A 22,013-nucleotide genomic window follows, 5' to 3' on the forward strand; every position below is an offset into this window, starting at 1 on the left:
CCATTAATTAGACCTACAGCCTTTAATAAAGAATACCAAAATATTAAAACGTATTAAATGGTATTAAATATACACGGTCGAGTGCTTAGCCTTCTTTTTTTTTTACTTAACTCGCGACACTACCGTGTCGCTGGATTCGCCCCTCCCCCCCCCCTCGGGGGAAAACTCGAGGCTGGATCCGCACCTGATTTATAATACGATTTATAAAGATTTAATCCATAAAATGTATCTATGGCATACTCACAGATATATGTTTATATATAAGTGGGCATAATACAATGTCAATTTCTTAGCAATTTAACAATCAATGTCGATTCAAATGTAGGTACAAATGTTATGGCTATAGGTTATAGGTATATTTAAATATTTTGCATCAGAAAAACTGATGATTTACAAATTCACTATTGTAAGTGTTGCGTTACTAGCGTTTCGTTTCAAATAAATAGAAGAGTAACGCTAAAAAAATTTAAAAAGAAGGGGGACGTTCCTGTACACGAGTATATAATATAATAAAAATGCATATAATGTCATATGTAAAATATGATACAAATTGGCGATTATTCTGAGTGTACGTTGCTTTGAGAAACTTGAACAGTGCATTTTGTAGTTGTATTTACCTATAATAACATGATTTAAGTATGTTAAATAAAAATACCTTTATGAATAACATGGCAACAACATGTTTATGATTTTGTAAACCGAAAAATTCAAATGCTATAAAACATTAATTAATTGTGTTGTCATCATTGGGATATTTTTCTTGTGGCATATTTTAATATCATGTAAAGAGATTAAATATTAAACGCTTTAATTGCGTTTAATTCGATTTTTTCCAATGATAACTGACAACTTTACTTGAATGCTCACATGTTATTCGGCTTTATACTTCTTACCCTACAATACAATATTAGACTTTCGACGTCGGAGGTGCAGGCGGATTGCACTTTCAGACATAGATTTTCATAATGTGATGATTGATAGCTAGACTCTCAATTACTATTTTTCGTATTTATTTATTCGACTTTAGTAGGTACCTATATTATCTATAAACCTTGGTAATAATTATACGTCGTTTAGCTAATTTTTACGCAGTGTCACCAACACTAATGATAATTGAATAATTATTTTGTACATTAATTGAGTAGGTACTTTTTCGGTCGAGCCAATGTTTACATTAATCGTCGCCTATGGAGTGCATGTGCTTTGCATAAGGCGCGTGTGCGTGCGGGATAATATAGACAATTATTATTAATTAACAATTATTTAACTTACTTGTTTGTAATGGGGGGGGGGGTAAGCAATTGTATTACTAATAAAAAACAATTAGGTACAACACACTGACACTGTATACATGGATATGTCATATGTTCAAGAGTTTATATTGTATAGTTATTCCTTGCTCACTGATAGTTATGATTATTACATTGGTATTACTATTACAGTACATACACTGTTATTATGAGAATACACATCATTTTGTTTATTAATACTGTTTATGTACACTTAAGAAAGAGTAGTTTAAATGCACAATAAATATTGGATACATATAGTATAATTATAGTAATTTAAGAGTTGTTTGTTAATCACATTGTTGGTCAATATAATGCAATAAGAATTCATTTTTATGTATTATATGTTATTAATTATTATTATTATTATAAATGTTATATAATAAATATAATAAATTGAAATTCTACATATGGTATACATGTACAAAATATTATATAAATATTAAATAATATATAAAAAAAAAAATATTTATGTTGTTTCAGAAACATAAGAAGTAATGATTTATGTTGAATACCTACTCTTATATCAATGCAAATGCAAACATAAATAATAATAACAATAATCATAAAAAAACAACTGCTACATGGCATGTACAATGTACTGCGTTTTATTTGTGTATTCTCTATTAATTATTTATTTTTACTTTTAATATATGTATGAAAATATAAAGTATAATGTTCGATATCAATAAAAAAAAAACATTATAAACAATAAAAAAATAATTCAGAAAAATCGATTTATTATTCCCAAAGAAATTACAAAATGAATTATTTACCGCCAATCCGCCGCCGTAAATGAGATTAAGACATTTGTTTTGTCCGTCCTCAACAATTGATAAAAATGGAGATAACTGATTTTTGCACTCGACCCTTCAAAACCCTACTATAAACCTAACCTATAATTTATAGTATTTGGTAATGCGTTTCGTACTTTATCCAAAACACCACATTTGACATTTCACATGGTCGGCTTACTCGGCGTTGTTGATTATTGATATTAATTGTTTATTCGAGAAAATATAATATTTAATTACCGCGTTTCTCGTACTCGTCATTGTTTTCATCACTTAATCGGACAATATTCTATTTCTATACTACGCTTCGATTTTCCATTTTTTATTATTCAGCAGGGTTCACGGCATATTTACTATCAAGCTTAATACTATTTAAATCGTACGTCATCGTTAGTCCATTTTATTTGAACATTAAGTATTGATTATAAAAAGGGTTCAGATTTCATTCAAAATAAAACAGTAGGTATACCCTACAAAATTTCTAATTACTAGGTATCTTAAAAAATATTTAATTTTAATGATTTGTGTTTAATGTTTAGAGTAAGTGAAAAACAATATTTCAATATGGAATCAATTGACGGTGTTCTTGATTCCACGAAAAATTCCAAGTAAGCATATACATTACTAATGTAAAATTACAAATTATAAATTTAACACTGCTTCTGTTTTTAAAGAACGTTATTCTCTATATAAGTTCTAACACTTGGTATTCTTATAATTTATAATATATGTATTATTTAACTTATACATTGCATCTTATTAAACTGTAGTTATACCTGTCTTATAATAAATAATTTGTTTTTTTTTTTGCAATTTATTTCAGGTATGATTATATATTAAACAGCCCAAGAGTGTTAATAATTCCACTTACTAGATGTGATCATCTAATCAATCCACCATCGGATACAGTAATTAAACAGGAATATATTCCCAACTGTTGACGATCATAATGATCAATCATCACAAATCAAGTAAGAATTGTAATTGTATCATAATATAATAAAGAACCTAATGATACTATATTGATTTTGGTAACATTTAAAAATAAATTATTTTCTTTTGTAATTTATAAAATATAATATATCTCTTAATAAATAAAAAGTTATAATATTATAATATGAATTTCTATAGTTATCAATAATTTTTAATAAATAAAATAATTTACATATCGTTCAGACGCTTAATAATATAAAAACATATAAATCTATAACCATTTTTTTATGCACATCAAAACTATACATTAAACATTCTAATTTAATATTTAAAAGATACTAATCAACAATACTCTGTACAAATAATTGCATATAAACATTTACTTAGCACAATAAACTAGTTTGAGCTAACTAAAGAAACTAAGTTAATTTAACTAAGTTTCTTAGGTTCTCAATTAGTTCACTTCTGCAATTAGGGACTATATATTATTTAATAGATTTGTCTCTTTTAGCTTTAAAAATGCTGATTTTATGTTATTCTCACCATGTATATTATAATTTATTCATGTATTTACAAAATGTTCAATTTATTCCAAACTTGGTTTCGGAACTCCGAATTTTACATTACATTATGTCTTCTTATGTTTTATTTTATTTTTTACGGTAGGTTGTGATTATTTTGATAATTTGTATTATATAATAGTTTTTTAAAATAGGATAAATTCTGGATCAGATAAAAGATTGATCTTGTATTCCTTCATTATTAAAGAACGAGCTTTAAAACCGTATTTAAATTAATTGTATTTTTCAAAGAATAATCTTAGGTTTCTAGAAGTTTTACCCATAAGAATTATTTTAATTATTGAACCCATCTTGATAGTTTTTTTTTTTTTGCAAAGATTTAAATTTTTTACCAATAGGGAGACTAAAAATTAAAAAAATTACTAAAGAACTTAAATCATATTTGGGTGGGTTAAGTAATTATCCCCTTAGCTCCCTAGATTTTTATTAGAAAAAAGGACACGTGAATATTATTATCACTTATCTTTTCCAAAAAATATAAAATTAAAATGATGTTATTTTATAGGACTGGATATGAAATCATAGAAAAAGTGGACAAAAATGGAACGAAAATAAAAATCGAAAGGGATTATATTAATGGTTGGATATTTGAAAGTATAGTTTCTAGAAGTTATTCAGGTATAAAAGAAAAATCAAAGAGATGTATCATTTGTAATAAAATGTTTAATAGAAACAAACATTTGCAAATTCATATGAGGATTCACACTGGAGAAAATCCTTTTAAATGTGAAGTATGTGGTAGAGTATATTCTCAGAAAAGTTCATACAAGAAAACATACTGGTGAAAAACCTTTTAAATGTGACATATAATCTAAGACATTTGCTCAAAAAATTTGTATCAAGAATCACATTACGAATATTCATTTAAAATACCTGTAAATGGTAATCAATCATTTCGTCATAAAGCATTATTGAAAAGTTATTTTATACACAATAGAGGAGAAAAATCTTACTAGTGAAAAATTTGCTAGTAGCCCAAGTGTCAATATTCATATAAGAATTTATAGGGATGAAGAGACATATAAATGTGATATATGTAATAAAGAACTAAGAAAAAGAACTACTGACGTAATATAAATGTACTTTCTTAAAAAATGTTATGTTATAAATTTGCGATTTAACTTTTTAATGATTTGTTTAAACATTTTTTTTTTTTATTATTATTTTCTGAAGTCCATTTTATACTTAACTAGTTTCATATTATACAATTAAATTGATTAATTTTATGTTAGGATGAATTAAATGTACAATAGGATGTTAAATAAATATTAATACCTACTTGTAGGAAATTTCACCTTTATCTACTTATCTGTAATATACTATTAATTTTACTATTATACTATTAGTTTATACAATGAAATGTTTGTAATATATATGTAAGAAATATCTATAGTATTATATAATGACACATATCCAAGTCTATATAAATAGATTTAAATTCCTCGATCATAAATTATTTTAAAAATAACGAACAAAAAACTTTTCATGTGATTACATAAAAATTATAACTGTGATAACTGATAACTTAGTTGTATTTTTGAGTACTTAACACCACATATTTCTAAAAAGAACTGCTGCTATAAATTGAAGCACGGTTTTTGGTTGGTGTAATATTGGTATTTTATATTGCAGAAACCTATTGTATTGAAATTACTTGCTATGAAAAAGACACAAGCAATCAGTATGAAAAATATATCATTATTGGTATGAAAAAGATGACAAGTAATTGCTTTGCAAAAGATACCATGTTATTGCTATGGAAAGGATATCAAGTAATTGCTATGAAAAAGATACTAGACAACAATTGGATAATATGGTTCTGTTTGTACCAACAGTAAAATAACCAAATGTTATATACCTAATACAAATACATACAACATTGGTAATTATCACTGTAAAAATAATTTATACAAAAATAATATCATAAATAGTGTATATTTTCTTGTTTTTTTTTTTATTGTATTAAAGTACTTAATATTTATTATTTTATTAATGAGGTTTTTTTTTTTTTAATTTTCTTGAGACCTTGAAATAATAATTTGAGCTTTCCAAGCTACACAATATGTATATGATTCATATATATATAATTATGGTAACCTTTATGTTTTCTGCCTTCGCTTGAGTAACTGCTTTGTTACTATCGCATAGTGTAATGCTAATGACTAATTGAAACTTGAGTATACATAATCGGTTCATATCTTATTTCTTTCATAGCTTATTTCTATCATAATATAGTCCTCAACTGATATGAAAAAATTATTATTACTACTTGTTGTATTTTAAATTCTGAACAAAATAATGAAACTATTGATTTTACAGTGGAGTGTGTTTTGTATATGTGTGAAGACACTTTTTTTAGTAGAAAAAATACTTTGGTTTACAACTTCAATATTTTTTTTTTAGTAGAAAAGTTATTTTAGATATGATTAGAGTGCGGATTTCTATGTAATTGCATATTTCTTCCTATTAATATTTTTGGATTTTTGTTAGTTATCTCCATGAATCATTATAATTTGAAGCTAATGGTGAAATGTTTTTTTGCATATTTCTGCATATTTAAAGGTTATTGCATATTTTTGCATATTTTGGCAAAATTCAAAATTTATTGTATATTGAAGCAAAAATTTAAAAAAAATTAAAAAAATGTATAAAATAATATTTTGGCAAGTAGAAAAATTAAAATTAAATTTCATAGTCACTAAATAATAATTTATGTATATATTTAGTTATAAGATAAATAATCGATACGACGTAAACTTAATTGCTCTTGCTGTATTCATCAGTTATCGACATACCAGTATACAACTGAGTTTCGTCGCTTGTCGTTGTCTGTAAATTGTAAATATGCCAATACTAAGTAACTTTATTAAGTTGCTTCAAAAATATGCCTCAATGACTTCGATTGACGTCGAACGTTCGTTCTCAGTCTTTAAAAATATGTTAACCGATAAACGACACAGCTTCAAGAGGAGAAAAACTTGATATGCATATGATTATTCATTTTAATAATAAATAAAATTTTATAAATAAATTAAGTTCAGAAAATTTTTAAAATTTTTTTTATTAAGTATTTAAGTAATTAATTATTATAAGTTTTATTGTAAGTACATTTTAAATAAATAAAAAATTCTTGCATATTTTTTACATATTTTCATAATTTTGACTGCATATTTTTTACATATTTTTATGATTTTGACTGCATATTTTTTGCATATTTCGATATATTTAAGTGCATAAAAATCCACGCTCTAATTATGATTATGATCTTAGGAGGACGACTGGTTTAAATACCAATAAACCTACACTGAAATTGCATTAATCCCTGTAGTTGTGAATACTCACACGTAATTTAACAGTCATAACTCATAACTCATAAGATATTGTTAAATATAAGGTATCTTAAATAAAATAATGTAGTACAACATATATTTTTTATTGTATTGAATATATAAATACAAATTAAATTATATCATATTAACATATCGTTATGTATTACACTTCAGACTTATGATTTATTATAATATATATAATACAGTTAAATTTTTGAATCAGATAGTTTATAAAATAACTAAAATGTGCAGGTAATGTATATATTTTATACTTTAGTTACTTATTTTATACATTATTTAGCATCACTTCGTTAATGTGTCAAATTGTACATAATATTATCACCATTTACCAATAACGCTGTTGCCCGTGCAATGTCTTATCATTCGTTCTTTTTGTATCAAACATAAATTACCTCATTTTTATTCATAAATAACAGAATTTAACACTTTTACTATAACTTTTAGAGTTAACAATAATTAAACATAAAATACATTCAAATAAAAATATTAGAAATATTTTTATAGGTACTTTAAAAAAAAAAAAAAATCAGTTCATAAATACTTAATTTCTAAAACTTCACCTATATATTATGTCTATTCTATTCATGCAATGATAAATCATTTACTTGAGATCAGTCATTAGTTAAATTATAATCATGTATTCATCGACACTTTTTCTATTTTGTAAATGATTACATATTACAACATTTAAGTTGTTACTCATTTCTAACAACTAATAGTTAGTATTAAGTATAGATCTCTCTATTGAAGTTAAAAAGACAACTCTTTAGTGACTAGTTATTGTCAGGTGGCAGATGAACATCACTCATTTTTACATACTATGTTATCTGTGTATACACCTGCTGTAGTGGTGTATAATTAAGCCATATATACAGGTATACCCCTGTGAAATAGTCAGCTGCTGAGTTGTTTTTTTTAACTTGAATAAAGTATAGTTAAACATTTTGTCTATTTTTCAAACTTTTTTGTTTGACTATTATGTAAGTTAATGAATTTCTTACTAATTTAATAACCTTAGTAATTAAAGTACCTATTAAAAAACTTAATTGTTTCAATTTAATTTTAAATTAAGATTTTTGAAATGATAAACAAAATGAAAAATCTCAATAATAAACTATGTATAATTTACTTTGGTTTAAACTAGTTAAACTAAATAAAAATACAGTAACATAATAGTTAAATACAGTGAAATCTCTAAATACCAGAATTCTTGGTTGCCGAAATTTTGTCCCCTATTTAGAGTGAGGAAAGGGGAGGAATTTAATGAAAAAATGTACATTATAAAAAAAAATTGTACTTATATATTTGTATTATTTTGTATGTTTATAAATATTTAAAATTATTTAATTGCATGTCATTTGTACTTTTGTACTTATTATTTAAATCATGAAAAAGTAATTAAAGGTAAAAAACTAATATATAAGAAAAAGAATCAGTTACTTTAGCCTGTTTAAGGATTTAACATGTAGTCTCAATTTATATGTCAAGTTATTATTTATTTCACAGGGTGGAGAACAATGAAGTATTATGTATCTCAATAGAAGCAATTTATTATGCCCTTTACTGCCAACAAAACCCATCTTTATTTGTTTAATGTGCAATGTACATTGCAATAAGATAAGCTTATCAGACAATTACGATAAAAATAATCAAAATCTAGCACTAAAAGTGTCACTTATTTAGAGTGTTTGATATGTAGAGGTTTTCCTATAAATAAGTAGTAAAAATGTCCCCTTTCCCAAAAAATTGTCCATTATTAGAATATGTCTGCTATTTAAAGGTGTCCATTAAGGGAGTTTTCACTGTGTACATAAAAAAAAATATATTACATATAACGATAATTAACATTAATCTGATCTGTGCCACTTTCATGATAATCACTGCTGCTAAGCCACAAATGATTAAATTTATCAGTTATACCAAATAATGAGCCACCAATCCATGCCCCAAATCTTCTATTAATTGAATTGACAGGTGCAGTTAATTTAAATCTTGTATGTTTTAAATCCGTAGCAATATCACAGTATAATCTCCGTGCAAAACCCTTGATATAGGTATCAGTACATAAATAACATTCTCTTTTAATATACAAAATACATGTTAATAACTTACTTTTATCAAAGAATTTCCACCAGTAAGTATAATATTGTCATATAATACATTTCTCAAGTTTCTTTTACACATTGATACAGAGAGGTGAACAAGTTGACTTAGGCCTAACCAAGTTTTATGTTCATTATCAGGATTGAATAAGACTTCAGGTATTTTAAACCTTTCATCGCCAAATATCTAAAATAAGTAAAATTTATTTCATTATTATAACTATTATTTTAAATTAAATCTAATGATCTAATCATTTAGTAATAATATTAATAATAATAATCAATAGCTTAATATTTTTATTATTTCAATATAATAAAATCAGATATTACATTAATATTGGAAAAACATAATATATAAAAATTACTTGTTTATCAACTATTAATATATACCTAATTAAAGACTATTTAATGTTATTAAGATCATTAAGAGGATGTTTCACCTACATGTATAGTTTCCATCTTCCTTAGGGTCAGATTTAAGCGCAGGCTAAGATATTAGGATTGAATCACCATTTATCAAATTTTAAGTTAAGAATATTATCTAGGGTATTTTATAGGCTTTTATCATAGACATATTAATAAATTAATATATATTAATTATACATTATATATATATATATTATTATTATTTATATATTATTTATTTTTATTAATAAGTCTATGGCTTTTACTGATGTTTTATTTTTAAAATGATTTATAGCTATGTAAAATATTATTACTTTAAAATATTCATAACTTGCTATGTCTAACTATGTCCTGACATGTAGATGTTTTTTTCCAAAATATTCTTATCTTTAATTTTGATAATAGGTAAATCAACTCTAATATTAAAGCTAACAATATAAAATGGATTCTGCTGAACCTATATATGGTGTTATACATTAATAAGACGGAAACAACACATGTGGGTTAGGCGTTATTTGAAGTAAGTAGTTACAATAGTTTTAAAATTTGATTTTGTTGTTTTAATCAATTATAAAATAGGCTGCCTTTTTATTTTTAATATATTTCATAAATAGGGTATGTTTCTGAATAGTATTTAACTTAAAACGTCTAATTTATTGTTAAATCTTAAAACTAGATCCCAAACTTGTAATCAAAAATGTATGAGTAATAAAAGTTTAAAGTATAAACAAATATTTAATTATTGTTGACTTAGTAGTTTTTTTCTACATATTTCTAAACTTATAAATTATTGTATTTTTGAATTAAGTTATTTAATTTATTGAAATTATTTTTGATATGAATAATTTATCAAATTATAACAACAATCAAAACTTATAACTAGATTTTAGATTTTTTTTTTTTAATACCTAAATAATAATCTATGTTAATAAAATAAATAATGCAAATAATATGATAGGTATTTGAATAAAATATTTAGAAAATATGTTAACATATTGAACTATGTTATTTTAAGTTGCGTACAAAAATATTCAGCATGTTATTTTCATTAACTTTTTATATGTATACATTTAAAATTAATGATTTATGATTTAAGTATTACCTGATTGTATCCATTAGGAAACTCATAATGACAAGTTGGATAGTTTAATAATACATCATTATCAAGTGGATTTTCAGCTACTTCTAAAACGGTATGCTGAAAGTCTTCAAGAACTGATTTACGCATGTAGTTATGCCAAGCATCAGTTACTTTAGGGAGTGTATTTTTCATAGACCATATTGGTACTTCTCTTGCTTTTACTCTTTGTTTTTTAGCAACAAGGTAATGTGGAATAATATCAATTTTATTTTTCTATAAAATAAATTTAAAAAATTATTTTAAACAAATAGATAGGTAGGTAGGTTGGTACAAAGGTTAAAATTTGACTTACATCTAAGTACTCGTCACATCTTTTTAGCATTTTATCTCCTCCCATTGAAGTACTGACAATAGCATTACACATTACATATCCTTGATGTATTGGGATGACAGATGTATGTGTAGCACCACTATCAACAATAACACCTGTTGGGATGCTACAAGAAAAAGCTGCTGCTGCAGCGTTCTTGCAAATTATAATTCCTGGCACTTTGTATTTTTCAAACATTAACTCCAAAAGTTTCTCTCTTTTTTGTTTTAAATTAAATGGTGCTTCAGTAAATAAAACAGGATGATGCTTAGGATCAGTGAATAAACATTTTGAATAAGCATAATCCATTAGGTATTCAAAAGCATCCCAATCTTCAATCATGCCTTTTTTCATAAAGTTTTTAAGTTCCATGCCTAAAAATGAAACATTAATTGAGATAAAAAAAAACATTTTAAAGGGTAATCAATAATCAGTCAAATTATCAGATTTTAAAGTCAGGATTCAATTTTTTATTATCATACAAAAATAAATGTTAAATATATAATTCACGTAAGACAATAAATCCAAAAACACAAATTATTCATAATAGGTACAACAAAATTTAAATTAAAAAATTTAATTAAATTAAAACTTTAGTATTTCAAATTTTCTTGTACAATATATTATAATTGTTCAAATTACATAATATTTTAGTGCACTAAAATTATCACTGTTACCAGCAGATTTATCATTTATAAATCACATAAAAACAATTATTTGAGTTTTTTGATTGAATATTTTGTATTTTAAGACTTGATAATTTTTCTCAGACTTTTATTCGATGGTATAAAAATGAGTTCGGACTTTTCGTCCCACCTTTTTCAAATCGAACTATTCGTTCGGAGTACGTTTTAAAATTTACCTTCACGCGGGACACACAAAGTGTTGGTGTCCACATAATACGTTAAATCCTCTTTGATACGATCATTACGTGCGGTCGACTCCGTGCCATCCAACAAGCTACCGATCACTGCTGGTATATCCGAACTTGGTGAATTGCTCTCAGAGTACCCAAAACGTATTGAATGAGATCCCACATCGAACACTATCGGATTGTGTGCGCTAAAGTTATCAAACCTGCCAGCACTCATGATTTAAATATTTATTTATAATGAGCACCACATACACGAGGATTAACTACGTCCTAACCACTTGAGTGTACTGACGATACTAACCACGATCCGTGATTCACAGTCAGTGGATGGATATCATTGATAACAGTTCTATCTATAACTCTGATACTAACCGAACCGTTCGGTCGGCCGGCCATTGATTGTTAATAGTACGATAGAGGCCGTATACTTACGCATCTCGTCGAGGAAGGGACCATATAATTTTTAGGTATGTACTATAGGTACAAACACTTAACGATTAACATATGCATGAATAGCGCATCTCATCTAGAGATTTTCCGTTTAAAATTTATAATTTATATGCGTCAAATTATTTACACAGTGCATTAGACTCCATCCACAGTAAGCATTTTATCAGGTGATACCCGATTAAGCATGACCGTTATCAGCCGACCTTTTTGATAACCCAAATTGAGCACGATAAAAAATAAATAAATATTGTGTACAACGTTATCAGATTTTCACTGATATGTATTTTGTGTAGATTACTTATAGGTAACTAACATATTAGTTAAAAAAACTCCCACGGAAGTTGAAAATAACTGGGATAGGTAGATAGAAAATCAGAATTTTATCTACAACGATTGTTCATGCTATTGTATGTAACTACGCTGTAAAAAGACTTGGTCACAGTTAGTCTGAGATGTTGTCTCGTACTCGTGATCCTTCAAATATAGTGTGTATTTTGCAAATTTCACGATTTTTATAATAGAAAATAATGAAATACAAATTATTTTATCTGAGAGAGGCAAAGTGCAAAGAGTTGGCAAATGTTTGAGTTTTCAAGTAGGTACAGGTTTATTGGGTCGATAAAAAACCTATAAGAGATTTTTATTTATAAATATTTATGTTCATATGTATATTATTTTTGAATAATAAAATTCTATGGTACAAAATGGTACCTAATGTCACATCTATTTTCGTGCTAAATCGTATTGTTATTTAGGTTTTTTTTAGATTCTATTGTTTTGTTTGATTTCATCCGTGCTCAATTGGGTTTTGTAAAAGTTCAATCGTACTCAATCAGGTTCTAGCTATTAGATCAGGCACGTATACAAGGGGAGGTTGGGGGTTGGCCCCTCCAAAAATTAGTTGTGTAGTTTTGTTTATATCATCACTCATCGATAAATTTTAATTATTGTAAATTTTTTTATGACCCCCCCCCCGACATTTTTTTTTTGTGTTTGCGCCTGTATTAGATCTAAGGGATCGATATAATTTTTGTTATTATTATATCTCATTCTATACCTAGACTGTGAAATGAAATTAATTTCGTACTTTCTTACTTTTCCCACACATCTCCTTGTCACAACCTTGTCTATGACTGTTATCTGATATTACATTAGGTATATGATCATAAATTGTATGATATAGTCAAATTAATAAATAAAAATAATGATATACCTATAATGAATAGGTTTTATATTTGTGAGTACATTTGTAATCAATTATGTTTGAGATTGTAATAGAAATTAGAAAAGTTTCAAATCACAGTTTTTATTTTTATGATATAAATTTATTTCACTTAAATTTCAACGATTGAATTTTGAGTTACTAAAACATTGGATGAGTAATTTAACTCACTTTAAAAAATTCATATGAACATTTAGTACAACTTTACCTACTCATAGACAACATACCATTCAACATTCAATTAACAGTTCTTAATTGGCTTGCCAAAGGTTAAATATTTATACAGTGCCAATTAAAATTGAACCTAACAGATATTATTATAATATCGATGGCTGTGAACTAAATATATGTAGTTAAATCAAAATCAAAATAAGTTGAATCTGGTAATGAGAGATAAACAAAATTTGAAGACAAAATCCTCATTTCTTTATTTTGTTATAAATTAAATCATTCTAAACCAGTATACATCTCGCTCATCCAATGGTTAGGTTAATACTATAAAGTGTTAGATTTAATTTAAATAACTTTACAATATAAATTTCTTCATTTATTAGGTAGAATAGTAGATAGAGTACTCAACTGTTTTACTACTTACAACATACTTACTAATCTATTGTTTAACTAGGAACTTATTAGTTTAAAAATGTATTAAAATATAATATACATAGATAATTTTCTACTTATTTCCAATTTCAACAGATTCATATTTCACTTCTTTAAGCCTCAAATATACGTATACATTATTAAATAGTTTTCATGTAGATATTTATTGAATACATGTACCAACTTCCTTTAAAATATTATGTACATTAAACTTTTTAAATTTTGAACAATCACTCAAATTATTATACTTACCTAAAAATATAAGCTAGCAATTTGTGATATTTTAACAACAATTTTAAAAAAACTTAAAAATATAAAAACATAAATATTATTTTTGAACTTTTATTATTAATAATTATAAAATAATTTATTTAATAAATTATTATGTAATAATGTATTTTACCACTAATTGATAGTTTTAAAATTTAATGTTTGTGATACTTTGTTTCACTGCATTTGTTTAGTTTTACTGTTCTATAGGAACAGGTATATAATACCTATTGCCATAAGTATAACTTATATTATCCTATATGATAGTAAAATGTATATATCATAAATAAATAATTTATAAATATATTTTAAATATTGGAATCTAGTTGAATCTTATTAGACGCCCAATTAAGATATATTCAATTTATCAGATAGATATTCTCTAAAAAAACAACATAAAATCAATATCACTAAATTGTTATAACTTTAATTTTTGTTTTAAATATTTTTATAATATTCATAGTTATTATCAATCATAATAATATATAAATCACATAATCATCATAATGCTCAATAAATGATTTGTTTTATATACATATCTGCAATCTGCATTTATAAATACAAAATATTCAAATGTGATTTTATAAATGTGTAAAATAAATAATATAAAATGTATACCAAAACTGAAAAAGGTAAAAATTGAAAACTCCATATATGCTTATAAAAAATTATATAGATAATTTATTACTTAATATAGAACAATATAGCATTTATAAAATATTATACCTATTTACAATAGAAATTGTTAAGTAGAAAAATACAAATATGTTTATTATTATGGTTATGTAATTCTTAAAATAATAATGATTATGTTATATATCACATTCTAACATTTATAAAAATTATATTTTAGTGGTGTAATATACATATAGTTATATGCAATTTTCAGAAGAAAAAAATGAATGATGACCAACTGGGTATCAAAATTGACAAAAATGAAAACCCACAGAGAAAATGTAATCTAAGGATCTGTTTACATTAATTGAATATGATGTACACCAAGCCTTCAAAAAATAAAGTTTAAACTTTGAAGGTTGAATATTTTAAATAAACAAAGATTTTCCTATATTATTACTTAACTTAAGCTTATTTTAAATATAATAAAATATTAGTTCTGTTGATCAGTTTTTTAATATATGTCTTAAGATTGTTTGACATAAGCATGTAATAATTTAAAATGTTAGTATAATCCTGATTGTAATTTAGATGTTTTTCATATTCAAATACTTATGAAAAATTTAACTAAATAACTAAATCCTTTTAATATTTATATAATCAGTAATCAATTAACATTTCTATTAAGAGTCTAAATATTATATTTAATAAGTTTGTGTACTGAAATAATTATTTTTCGGATTATACGAGTTAATAATGTAAAATACTAAAAACAAGTTAAATTTTATAGTTTGACTTAGACATTTCAAGATCATTTAATACAAAAAAAAAAATACAAACATTTTATGCTGTTTATTATCAATTGTTAAAATGTTAATACATGTAAAATATTCATTAAATAAAATTCCATAATCTAAAAAATTTATCTAGGTATGAAAAAATATAAAAAAGTTTAAAATATGTATTGATACTAATAGAGTTATACATAAGAAGTCAAAAATGTATAATATCGTGTACAAAAATAATTAAAATTTGTCAATATAAATAAGTAGTAAAATTTTTAAATTAAAAAATATACATATTTAAGTATATTAATTTATCAAATACAATTATTACTAAAAAATTATATTTTTTTTTCACAAAATGCATTATTCTTAATAACATTTATAATGGTTTATTCAAAATATTTAACAATCTAAAATATTGAACAGGTAGTAAAATACTTTTTCTATAAATATTAAATAAAAACAAAAAATGTAAATTTTATCGGTAGGTACATTATTAAAACTACTTTACCCTGTACAACATAATAAACTGTATTAACTTAGAAAAATAAAAGCCAAAAGGAATCTTATAATAATCTATACCTAATTATTATTTTTAGTAAGTATTTAAAATATGCTCTATTTTATTTAAAATCTTAACACACAAATAATGTTTAATCACCAATAACAATAATCGTCAATATGTCTTTGAAAATATTAATTATGTCTATATAAATGGCTAATACTCCAAGTATATATTCTCTTGGAGTGATTGAATATCTATGGTTATTGCCAACCATAATTTGGGTGTCATAAATAAGATACATTGAATATATTATTGAGCCTACACATGCAGTTATGAGAGTCATTAATTTTCCAGGGATTAATATAACAACGGTAGATGCAACTAGTAAAATTATTATAGCTACCATTAAAAAACTACCCATGACTGTAAAATCTATTTTAGTTTGAAGAGCAAATATTATGAAAGCAAAACATATTATTGTAGCTATGCCTAGAGCCAAAAGTACTTGATTGGGATAGTACTGAGATACAGACACTGCTAATAAAAATGATAAAGCTAAGGTAATTAAAAACAAGAAAATATAGTTAACAGGACTCTTACGGCGTAAATATTCACTACAAGCGAGTGCAATTAAAATACCTAAAGTAGTAATACTTGTGATAATACTAAGGCAAGGATATGATTTTAAAATAATTCTAGTGGGTTCATGAAAAGTTGCCATCGACAAAAATGTTGTAGCGATTATCAATTGGCACATAACAATACTGTAAATTTTACTGAAAGAATAAAAACAATAATGTATAAATATCTATCATAAATACAACTAATAATATACAACTACCATAATGTATTATTGATAAGTAAATTAAAGTTACCATAAGAAGTTTTTGCGTATAGTTTTATCTCTGAAGCCAATGTCCATCTCCATGCTTGATATGATAATTATTCACAAATCTATTTAAAAAATTTAATCAATATAATATATTTTTATAAGGTTTCTACCAATCAATTTTACTATGTAAATACATATATAGCCGACAGGAAAAAACACAATTAGATAGGTAAGTAATTAAAATCTAAACTTACCAATTAAATTAAAGTAATGTGGACTTGCAACTTTGTGATACGAGTATGCGATTGATAAAGACACGGATCACGGATCGCTTATGAGACGTAAGTATTCGACTAAACAGTAAACAGTACCGGGAGATATGAGCAATGAGCGGGTGATCTTCAAAGATAAGGCCAGAGGACTTCTCCCCGCCGGACTGGTACCTACCTATAATACGGCCGTTTGGCAAATCAAAGAAAAAACATAAATAATAACGAAATTCGTGTGATTTGTTTTTCCATGATTATTTTTCAAATTTGAAATCGATGATGTATCATCGAATACAAAAAAAGATCCTGAGGAGAGACGAATCACTAGGTATTTTATGTTATGTTTTTCAATATTACTGTTAGATAGGTAATTTTTTTCACTATTGGTATTACAGTTGATTGAATTATTTTTTCCAAAAACATATTGCACCTGAAAATATAACTGTATACCTATCTATAAAATATAATAATTTTAAATTTATTTACAATGTATATGTATGTATACCTAACAAAATTATTATTATTATTATTCATTGTTTAAATAATATCCATCCAGATTTAAAATATAAAATATTGATAAAAAAAAAAACTGTGCATAATTAAATATTTTTTATTTTTTATTTTTATTTATTTATTTATTTTGTAAATTTTTAAGTCTTAGCTATAAGTAATTACATGGTTATCCAATCAAAATTTTAACTTTAAATGCTTATAAATATTAATTGTGTCAATGTATTTTAAATATTTTTATATTTTTTTTAAGGATAATTTTTGCGGGATTTTAAATTACATTTTCAAGATTTTTGACTTAGTGAATTTCTTATCAACATTTATAAAAATAACACTAAAAAGATCCAAATTTATTTTATCCAAAACCACCTTCAAAACTTAAAATCGAAACTCTGCTTTAACTATTTATCGTGTATACCTATTACCTACACTCGCATCGTGCTAATAAATTAGTATAGATATCAACAATAGAAGAAATAACATAACAAATTTAATGAATAATTTAAATTGATACATAAAAAGTTTGTTAAATTGTATTATACTTAGTTTATATATACGCAAACGATTTTATTATAATTAGGTTATTTTAGAGCAGGTATTAAAAATTGGTCCCCATAACTTGATTAAACCACCTCAAGCTATTTTCCTTCATTTTATCTACAAGTAATGATACTCTTACACCTCTTCCAATAATTAAATTTTTATTCTATTCTCACATCCTATCGGATCTCATAAAAAACATTGTGGATATAGTGGATATACGTTCAACTTTTTTTTTATTTTAGTCCCGCGCGTAAAAACAACCCATGTAAACACCTTGTATTAAATGCTTATACTATTTAAAAGAGCATACATTTTTTAACAGATATATTTATAGAGAAAAAAATTTAAATAAAATAAATTGAAATGTTTAATAACATACTTTACATACTTAGCTTAAAAAAGAGTCAATTATACATTTATACCATACTATATAAGTAATGTTAATATAAACATTTGTAAAAATGTCAATTATCTATGGTTTTTAAACTATAATAATACTTATAATTAAAGACCGGATTTAATTGATATAACAACTTTTTTTTGCATTTAAGATAAATCAAATCTGATCAAATACGTACACGATTTGTATTAATTGCAGTCTTTCTATTTAATTTTATGTTGCAATTTTTGAAATTTTTTGCAATTTTTTTATATTTTACGTTATTAAATGTACAAATCAATATTTCTTAACTAATTTTATAATATAAAAATAATAAAATTATCGTGGATTTTCATTATTGGTTAGATTATTTGATCTAAGAAGTTTAAAGGTGTAATAAAAGCATAAAATATACGTGGCGATATGGACTTCTATAAGTTGTAATAATGATATCGATAACAATAGTTTATTATCCGTTACGATTACAGTTTTTAAAATAGTCTGTATATTCGAATTGTTTTAAATATGCGCCAATAACCCGTGTGGATATTGAAAGATAATTTTCTTTATATAAATATATCTTAAGTAACCGACGATATAATTTTAAGGAACACAATTCAGAAATGTATATAATTATAAATTTTAATTATTAAATCCTTTCAACAACTTTTTTATTTTATAATTTGTAAATGCCTATCATGTTTGTAAGAAAATAAATAATAATTATACATTTTGTAATATTTTAAGAATACATTTTATAATGCAATATTATTGTATTATTTCCATTGCAATTTTGATGTATTTTTAGTGCAACAAAATCCGGTCTTTACGTATAGTATACTAGTATACAGTATTTTAATGCTACAGTTATAATTGGTATTTTTTACCTTTGATACCTTATTACCAATAACATCTTCTGTTCTACCAGAAAAGATATTCAAGTTGACGGTTGAAGCATTTTAATATTCCAAAAGTGATGGCTGACGATCGACACAAAACAGACATTTTTGTAATAATAATACATTCATATCTCCACTCGGAATCTAAATTAAAATATTCATCATAAATATATAATAGTAGTTAACTTTATGAAAATGTAGAAAGTCTTATTCGGTTGATGATTTAAAACGTCTACGACTCAAATTTGAAATCAGCTAAGTTTACCATATTCACATCGAATTGAACACAATCATGCAATCAAACAATAGAAACCCAAAAAATATATTAAAATATTGTACAGAAATATATGCAACATTGTGGTATATTAATTTATTTTCATACATAAAATAAAATAAATATGTTTAAAAAAAAAAAAACAAGTTTTATACATTTAAATATAGGTACTGTCTGTTTTTTTGTGTATTAACCAGGAACTAAGATATACATATATATATATATATATTATGTCCATGGTATTAACTTATGCTGTGTTAATTACTATAGAAATATAGATTAACAATGAGAAAATTATATTTGACATTGGACATCGTAGGTACTAGGTAGTTGTTAGTATTAAAAGTTTTAAAAATATAATGTACTATTTGTGGATATCGGATAACAAATAAAATTCGTACTAACAGAATTATGGTTTCACTTTGAACACTTGGCCACTTAGCGATACAAAAATATTAACTTATATTAATTATATTTTCTTACACACTATAATAGTTATGTCGCATGGTAACCGGTTATAAATATTATTATTTGAGTAAAAATAAATTGTGTTCGTTTTAATTGTTAAATGCTAAAAGTGGTTCAATTAATGATAGGTATAGATGAAAATATGTCTAACACGCCTAGAAAACCTAGTAATATTGACTATGTGGAAGAGGGGGAGTGAAAGGCGCAAATAATCTCAACGCCGGACTGGATTCGCAATATACGCCTTAGAATATAGATCATTGATACAAAAATACATTTTTATAAGTATTATATAAAAGTATTTTTATATAGTCGATGATAATAACAATAATAATAATATTATTATCTAACTTTATTTACAAATATTTAAACTTTAAATATCCACAAAAAACAACCTGCAGTAGAATAATAATTTGTATAGAAATAGTTATAAAAATATTTTTCTTTTCATTAACATTCTTCTATGCTGAGAATATCGCTCATAGTTTTTGATTATCTGGTCCGATTAGAGTGATAGGTAGGATCAGGTGTTAGGAGCGGTAGGGTGGCAAGTATGTATATTGCCTATAATAGGTACCTATATGTTATAATATGATTGTTGAAAGCACCGTGCTGGGCTTATCAAAAACACTTTTTGAAATGCATTATACCTATATGGTGTTTTTAATGCTGGAAACCGGATTATCGCTGATAAACACACTTGTATCCTATTTGACAAACGATAGTGTACCTACATAAGGTCGGGTATACTAATGGATTTAATACATATAATATAGGTAATATGTATACATTTTTTTTTATTCGTAGAAAGTTTCTCAATTAAATTATTTATACCTATTATTATTATTTTTTTTTTTTAGTTTTTTCAGATGATGTATAAACCCAACAGCACGCCGTCGCTCCGACGGCATAATATTATAATTTAGAACATAGAAGTTTAGATAGTAAGTACTAGATGCATACTATTATTATTATGTGACTATTAACGAATGTAAATCAGTTTGTATGCATTTTAATATATTTTTATTTTTTTTTCAAATATTATACTACAACATAAATTGTATACATTACGAGGACACTGATATACACCGATCAAATAGATAGGTATATGTGGATAACCGAAGAAAACATGTAGGAACCACTAGCATTTAAATTAAAATATAGAAAAAAAAGCCGACGAGAGTAAAAATAATAAACGATATTCTTAACTTAACATTTATAATTGAGTTAACTTACTGTAGGTAATATTAAAATTAACAACACAAAATGTATTTAACATAATATATTATAACATACGATGAAAATATTACAGAAAATATCTATATTTGTTTCCTGTTTTTTCTATTTCAAATTATGTTGACGTATTATCAACGCTATCGGTTACAAAAATCCAATAATATTATTTCATAAATTATATGATTACAGGATTATAATCACATTATTTATCAAATAAGTTTTAGCATTTTTTTTAATAAGCTATTATTATATAGGTAGGTACCATGTAATATTATTCAACGATATCGGATACCTACTGTTAGAAAAACAGTTTTTTTCCTAAATAAAACGAAGTAGATATGATGTATGATATATGATATTGTGTGCAATTTTTG

At 24.8% G+C, this 22,013-nt stretch overlaps 2 protein-coding genes across 2 annotated transcripts; both read right to left on the reverse strand.

Moving 5' to 3' along the window:
- Positions 1-8,206: 8,206 nt before the first annotated feature.
- Positions 8,207-12,390, reverse strand: LOC114128584 (actin-like protein 6B). Its single transcript, XM_027993128.2, has 5 exons — positions 11,768-12,390; positions 10,888-11,279; positions 10,557-10,808; positions 9,060-9,236; positions 8,207-8,991 (listed from the first exon to the last, which is right to left on the reverse strand). The coding sequence occupies exons 1-5, from the start codon at positions 11,994-11,996 to the stop codon at positions 8,773-8,775; spliced, it is 1,269 nt and encodes a 422-aa protein (XP_027848929.2). The 5' UTR covers positions 11,997-12,390; the 3' UTR covers positions 8,207-8,772.
- A 3,823-nt stretch (positions 12,391-16,213) lies between these two features.
- On the reverse strand, positions 16,214-17,498 carry LOC126554813 (protein lifeguard 1-like). The gene is made up of 3 exons (XM_050209840.1): positions 17,316-17,498; positions 17,105-17,183; positions 16,214-17,005 (listed from the first exon to the last, which is right to left on the reverse strand). Exons 2-3 carry the CDS (start codon positions 17,155-17,157, stop codon positions 16,378-16,380), a joined length of 681 nt encoding a protein of 226 aa, XP_050065797.1. The 5' UTR covers positions 17,158-17,183; positions 17,316-17,498; the 3' UTR covers positions 16,214-16,377.
- Between the last annotated feature and the right edge of the window lie 4,515 nt (positions 17,499-22,013).

This window comes from Aphis gossypii, unplaced genomic scaffold (assembly GCF_020184175.1).
Source record: "Aphis gossypii isolate Hap1 unplaced genomic scaffold, ASM2018417v2 Contig00610, whole genome shotgun sequence".
NCBI classification, from domain to species: Eukaryota; Metazoa; Arthropoda; class Insecta; order Hemiptera; family Aphididae; genus Aphis; species Aphis gossypii.

What these genes read in the sequence shown, in the direction of transcription:
- LOC114128584 (XM_027993128.2), bottom strand. Translation starts at nt 11,996, where the DNA reads ATGAGTGCTGGCAGGTTTGATAACTTTAGCGCACACAATCCGATAGTG. An exon ending in TTCCTAATGGATACAATCAG is followed by an intron (nt 9,237 to 10,556) that starts GTAATACTTAAA and finishes TACTTATTTTAG; the next exon opens with ATATTTGGCGATGAAAGGTT. An exon ending in GTGGAAATTCTTTGATAAAA is followed by an intron (nt 8,992 to 9,059) that starts GTAAGTTATTAA and finishes ACCTATATCAAG; the next exon opens with GGTTTTGCACGGAGATTATA.
- LOC126554813 (XM_050209840.1), bottom strand. Translation starts at nt 17,157, where the DNA reads ATGGAGATGGACATTGGCTTCAGAGATAAAACTATACGCAAAAACTTC. An exon ending in ATACGCAAAAACTTCTTATG is followed by an intron (nt 17,006 to 17,104) that starts GTAACTTTAATT and finishes TTATTCTTTCAG; the next exon opens with TAAAATTTACAGTATTGTTA.